The sequence below is a fragment of the Arachis ipaensis genome, chromosome B01 (genome assembly GCF_000816755.2).
Source record: "Arachis ipaensis cultivar K30076 chromosome B01, Araip1.1, whole genome shotgun sequence".
Lineage (NCBI taxonomy): Eukaryota > Viridiplantae > Streptophyta > Magnoliopsida > Fabales > Fabaceae > Arachis > Arachis ipaensis.
In genome coordinates, this window is record NC_029785.2 from 136,146,151 (window position 1) to 136,152,164 (window position 6,014).

Sequence of the window (6,014 nt, forward strand, 5' to 3'; positions counted from 1 at the left end):
AGCATACGATGTGTACAATGGGCTAAATCTTTGGTCCATGAATAAAATGAACATCACTCATACTATCTAGAATAACTATCCGGATATTAGGGATAATAAATATCTCATGTCATAAAACCATTTATCCCAAAAGCTTAAAGCTGATTTTGGAGTTCACTAAAGATCAAACTCTTGACTTTTTGGATCTAGAAATCTAATATCATATCATGAAAGCACTCAACTTTTGACTTTTCGGATCTAGAAATCTAATACCATATCATGAAACCACTCATTCCAAAAGCGTAACCTGACAGGACAATGTAACACTAATGATCATATCTCTAATACTTCCTAAACCTTCATTGTACACATTATACGCATAAGCCATTGGCTCCCTATATTTATTCTTTCTATATATATCCACGATTTTGGTTGTTATTCTACCTAGCCCTTGTATATGTTGTGTAACACCTATTCCAAATCTACATTCTAAATTCTCTAGTTCATTAATGTCATATTTTTTTTTTCTTTTTGGTGTACAATGTCATATATGTTTCGGCTTACTTATACGCTAAATTGGATCATTGTGTATATTTATGGTCGAAAATCTTTTTTTGTCACTAACAATTTGGGCCAATTTCAGTCGTCATAAACATTTTTTTAAGAAGGAAAACAATTTATTGTCAGTTTCATTTGGTCTCCATTCTGTCTGGAACATACGTGTGTTTGAGAATCTCCATTCTCAACTAGCAGAGAAGTAGAAAATTCTCCATCGTGAAGAACAAAGTTAGTTTTTTATTAACGAGTGAATATTATAATAAAACATACAGCAAAATGCAGCTAATGTGCCCATAATTCCTTAATTAATTGCAAGCAAACATTTCAGAAAGATTCAGAACATAGTTCAACTCCAAACATACAAAAAAAAAGACTAAGATTGTTTCAACCAGTGCAGACCAGGTATGAACAATCAAGAATGTACACTCATTAATAACAGACAATTATCACCAAATATGCTATAATTCGTCATAGACTTGGAGAATTAAGGCAGAACGGAACACCATATACTATCATAAATTTCGAATTGCACGAAACCAGAGCTACAACTCTGAGGTTGGTTACAAAATCAGATTGAAACCACAACTTCTACCTATGACTAATCCACAATATAAACTCAGAGCCAACTAAAAGCATTGTTAAATACTCAATTGAAGAGCTAGTCCACAATATAATATGAACAAAAGCAAATTCATCGAAGCGGAGACTATAATAAACCTAATTTCGTAAACAATGCTAAAAATCCCCAATTTTTGATGAAGCTTAGCCTCCAAAACCATAGAGAGTCCTGCCTTGCCTCTTGAGTGCATAGACGACATCCATGGCAGTAACTGTCTTGCGGCGAGCGTGCTCAGTGTAGGTCACGGCGTCGCGAATGACGTTCTCAAGGAAGATCTTGAGAACACCACGTGTCTCCTCGTAAATGAGACCGCTGATACGCTTGACACCGCCACGCCTTGCGAGACGGCGAATGGCGGGTTTGGTGATACCCTGGATGTTATCCCTCAGTACCTTACGGTGACGCTTAGCTCCTCCCTTTCCAAGGCCCTTACCTCCCTTTCCTCTTCCAGACATGGCTCGCAGATGCTGATGGACGCTACTCCAAATGAAATACAATGAGTGACGAGTGTAGTGAGAAGTGAGAGATGAAGTTGGGATCTGGAGCTTATATAACATGAGACGATACACTTGCTACCGTTGGATTCGATGCTTATCCGTGTCACTGAGTTACTTCCACGTTTTCACCGTTGGATCTGAAATGCTTCATTGTGATTGGACATATACGGCAAAAACTAATTCGTGGTGAGTGATTGTGTGCGCGGGATTTTTGGTCCGAAAATAAGCCCCTTTTTTGGGCTGAAGTAGTGATAATGGGCTACAAAAAAAGCCCACCCATCTATGCTAAAATTTGTAACAGAAGCCCATATCGGCAACCTGGAGGAGAGAACAGGGCAGAAATATTCCTTCCCAATCAGATCTCTCTCTGTTCGCAGCGCAATGGCGAATTCTTGTGCACCCAACTCACTCAGAAAACAAATCACCCACGTCATTTTCGACATGGACGGTCTCTTGCTCGGTACCTCTCTCTACTATACACTACTCGTATGTGATACTCTCCATTTGTCTCCAGCTTCGTTCACTCTTATTAGCTTTGCCAAGTTTAGGATTCTGAATCGGCTCTTTTCTTTTCTGTTACATTACTTGCATAAGTCATGCATTCAACAACTGCATTTCAAGTGCTATTGCTAGGGAGATTTATGATTATGATGGAGAATTACGCTTTTTTGCAGACACGGAGAAATTCTACACTGAGGTTCAGGAAAAGATACTAGCCAGATACAACAAAACATTCGATTGGAGCCTCAAGGCCAAGATGATGGGAAGGAAAGCAATAGAAGCTGCTAGGGTTTTCGTTGAAGAGAGTGGAATTAGCGATTCTCTTAGCGCCGAGCAGTTTTTGGTTGAAAGAGAGGAGATGCTTCAGGAATTGTTCCCAACAAGTGAGCTCATGCCAGGTATATTTTGAAAAAATGTAGATTGGACCTCTTTTTCTATTTAACATTCCTATCCCTAGTAACTATGGAAACTAGAATTCTGGAATTGGCATTTAAGATCATTAGAGAATGCTATCAAACAGGCATTGTTAAATGGATGCCTTTAATAGCAGTAGCTTAGATCGGGACACTTTTTTGTTTTGCAATATCAGTAAATTAAATCAATGTCGCCATGCTTGGCTGCTTTGAAACACATATCTTAGACAGCGGTGAAATTGGCTCTGCTGTCAAGGGTTAGTTTTCTGTTTTCATATGCAACCATGCTTATATATTGTCCCTGTTTGGTTTGTATATTATAGGTGCTGATCGTTTACTCAGACATTTACATGCAAAAGGTGTTCCGATTGCCTTGGCAACTGGGTATGTTTTTTCTGATTCTTGTCGTTTTTGTTTTGATGTATAAAGAAGCAATTGTTTTCTGTCATGCATGGAAGGAAATTTTTTTATGAAGTTGTATTGAAATTTAATCTACAGTTCTCACAAGCGACACTTTGAATTGAAAACTCAAAGACATGGTGAACTCTTTGCTTTGATGCATCATGTTGTTCTTGGTGATGACCTTGAAGTTAAACAAGGCAAACCATCTCCAGATGTATTTCTTGCAGCAGCCAAGAGATTTGAGGTATACCAATTACCATGTTATGAATACCTTACAATTACCAGATGACAAAAATGACTGCAGATTGAATGGTTACAATTGACTTTTCTTTTTCCTAATCTGAACTTGGTATTGAATTCGTTTTTAGTTGTTTTATTTCAAACTCTGTAGTTAGTAGTTGTATATGGTGATGTTGTAGTTAATGTTCAGCTGGTCAACAGGGTGGACCGGCAGATCCTTCTAACGTTCTTGTTTTTGAAGATGCACCTTCAGGAGTTCTTGCAGCTAAAAATGCTGGGATGTAAGTAGATTGAGCCATTGAAAAATATCCCTGTTCTTTTCTTTTATTTTCATTTTTTCATCTAAACAAATTTTGTTTCCAAAAACATTTTCCAACATTTAATAGAATGGATATAAGTTGATAGATTTATCAGTTCCATATGTCGCATTATTGCTTCCTAACAGTTATTACAGATTGCATCTTTGTATTGACTTTATGTCACTTTGAATTAGGAATTTAGGATCATTTCTTTCTCTACCTCTTTCTCTAAACTCTAGTATATACGATACACGACACCGTTGTGCAATATGTTTAGTATGTCCTAGGAGTGAAAACTATGAATTGTAAATATTAGTGTTCACAGGCAAGTTAGCGGATTTGACTTCCACCATCTTTTATATTCTAATGATGGCTTAAGTTTGAGTGGAAACTAAGCTAATTTTTAGCGGCAGATGATAAGTTCTGCCAACCAGATGCAATCACTGAAAAAAGGGATCTCTTGAGACTGATAGATCGTCCCAACTGTTCTGTTATCAAAGTAGGAATCTGTTATTGCTTACTTAATTATGAATTGATTTCTTATCTATAAACATTCCAAGAATTGAAATCCTCCTCATTTGTTAGCTCCGAAAGTTTGAGGTGGCTAATGGCTTGCATGGTATTGGTGGAATTTCAAGCATGATAAGCTCTAATATTTTAAGAATTATGTTACACTATTTAGTTTCAAAAGTTAAGAACTTAGTACTACATCTAAGTCTAACTCGTGAGCGGGCTAATAATATCATTTGAAAAATGAAAAGCAAAGTGATCACTCAAACCCCATGCTTAACAGAAAATGGATACAAAATTTTGTCTGATATTGATCTGATGGTAATATAGCATTCAATGTGATACGGGTACCTCTGAACACTATGTAATGATGGTAGCGTTTTTACTTGTTCCTATTTCTTGCCTAAATCAATATTCAGTTGCATGTTGTTTGGATAAATATAGATACATTGTGCAATTTGATGTAGTAGTAGAGATTTAAATTTATTCTTGATGTTGATCTCTTTCTGTTACGTGTCTGTCACACAGGTTTGTTGTTATGGTTCCGGATCCAAGACTGGACAAGTCTTTTCATGATACAGCAGATCTAGTCTTAAACTCATTAATGGATTTCAACCCTAGTGAATGGGGTTTACCACCCTTCTAAGATAATGGAAGCTCAAGTTAAACCTCCAGATGCCGTACAGTTTCCACTGCGGTCAGAAAAAAGCTGGCACCACTGATGTACAACTATATTTATGACTCATTAATCCATTTCCATAGAATGTCAGTTTCTGTCTCTTTTTGCTGCATTGTCAGCTATTACATTGTTTGACGTTCATATTCTGTGTTCTTGATAATACTGCTACTAATAATGTTGCCATCACCTTTCACCAATACGGCTTTAGATTTGGGACCATGGTCTATGTGTTTGCTTAGTATTACATATTTCCTTACGTATGTAGCATAAAACGTGAATGTATTTGATGTCAAAACTCTACCATATAGGCTAGTAATAATTAAGTTGCCTAATAAAACAACGGTTTTCAACTTTCATAGTTTATTTACAGATTGAAACGTAACTGGAAGCAGATGTTAGCTGGTTGGTTATCCTATTATAAAATAATTGTCGGTTTGATTATTACTTTGGTATATTTAAAATTTTAAATACAATTTATTTGTTTTGATAAAAATGGTGACTATTTTGAAATAAAATAAATAATAAATATATTCTGAGAGAATAACAAATGCTCTGCTTGTTGGTAATAATATTTCCAACTTGGTAATTAGTGCAACTTTATTGGCTTTTTGTTGGTTTTTATAGGACATAAAAACCTCATTTATGTTACTTTAAACTCAGTTGTCTTGTTTGGAGCTTTTAAATAAACATTACTTTATTATATTACTACTAATACCTGTGTTCCAATTTAGTAGCCAAGTCATTTGGAGTGGGTGGTTGACATGCAACATCTCTATCATTAATTTTGTACAAAGATTAAAATTAGAAAATAGAAAATAAATCTTTTGAATAGCAGAAGGGGTATGTTATGTTATTAATTTTGTTCAATAGCAATTGGAATGTCATTGTTCTATTTACACATAAAGACTTATTTGAACTATTCAAACTAAACAAGGATAATGTAACTTTCCCCTTCCCCATTAATCATGTATATCAGATTCCCCATCCTTCTGTCTGCTTTTCAGTGTTCACTTAACTGTTGACTTGTTGGCAGTGGTCCTCTACATTTATCTTCCTGTGGTCCATATTTATTGATTTAAATAAATTGGAGTAAGATTTTGCCCCTGGCCTTTAGGTTTGAAAGCTAATTTAGAGGCTCCAAATTTAAATTGGTGGTTCCATAACTTGTCATCTGGTCAGTTAAGACCTGGTAATGGATAGATAAAAGAATCTCTAGAGTTGGATGTAGGATGAGAAATAGGGAGGAGCATGTGGGGAGATATGTATGTTAGTAGTGGTTCACATGCACATGAACACAATATAAATTAGAGTCAGTGA

The 6,014-nt window shown here is 35.8% G+C and overlaps 2 protein-coding genes across 3 annotated transcripts; one reads left to right on the plus strand and one right to left on the minus strand.

Annotated features, from left to right (window-relative positions):
• Positions 953-1,689, minus strand: LOC107642375 (histone H4). The gene has a single exon (XM_016345712.2). The coding sequence runs from the start codon at positions 1,609-1,611 to the stop codon at positions 1,300-1,302; it is 312 nt and encodes a 103-aa protein (XP_016201198.1). The 5' UTR covers positions 1,612-1,689; the 3' UTR covers positions 953-1,299.
• Positions 1,893-5,045, plus strand: LOC107642386 ((DL)-glycerol-3-phosphatase 2). Of its 2 annotated transcripts, none has more exons than XM_021106810.1 (6): positions 1,893-2,139; positions 2,328-2,552; positions 2,891-2,951; positions 3,066-3,213; positions 3,411-3,490; positions 4,547-5,045. In XM_021106810.1, the coding sequence occupies exons 1-6, from the start codon at positions 1,908-1,910 to the stop codon at positions 4,662-4,664; spliced, it is 864 nt and encodes a 287-aa protein (XP_020962469.1). In that variant the 5' UTR covers positions 1,893-1,907; the 3' UTR covers positions 4,665-5,045. The 2 variants fall into 2 exon arrangements, with proteins under 2 accessions (XP_020962469.1, XP_016201211.1); XM_016345725.2 differs by having other exon boundaries at positions 1,958-2,113; positions 4,547-4,664.

Coding starts and splice junctions, on each gene's coding strand:
- LOC107642375 (XM_016345712.2), bottom strand. CDS start 1,611: ATGTCTGGAAGAGGAAAGGGAGGTAAGGGCCTTGGAAAGGGAGGAGCT.
- LOC107642386 (XM_021106810.1), top strand. CDS start 1,908: ATGGGCTACAAAAAAAGCCCACCCATCTATGCTAAAATTTGTAACAGA. Junction 2,140..2,327: donor CTCTCTACTATACACTACTC/GTATGTGATACT, acceptor GCTTTTTTGCAG/ACACGGAGAAATTCTACACT. Junction 3,214..3,410: donor CAGCAGCCAAGAGATTTGAG/GTATACCAATTA, acceptor GCTGGTCAACAG/GGTGGACCGGCAGATCCTTC.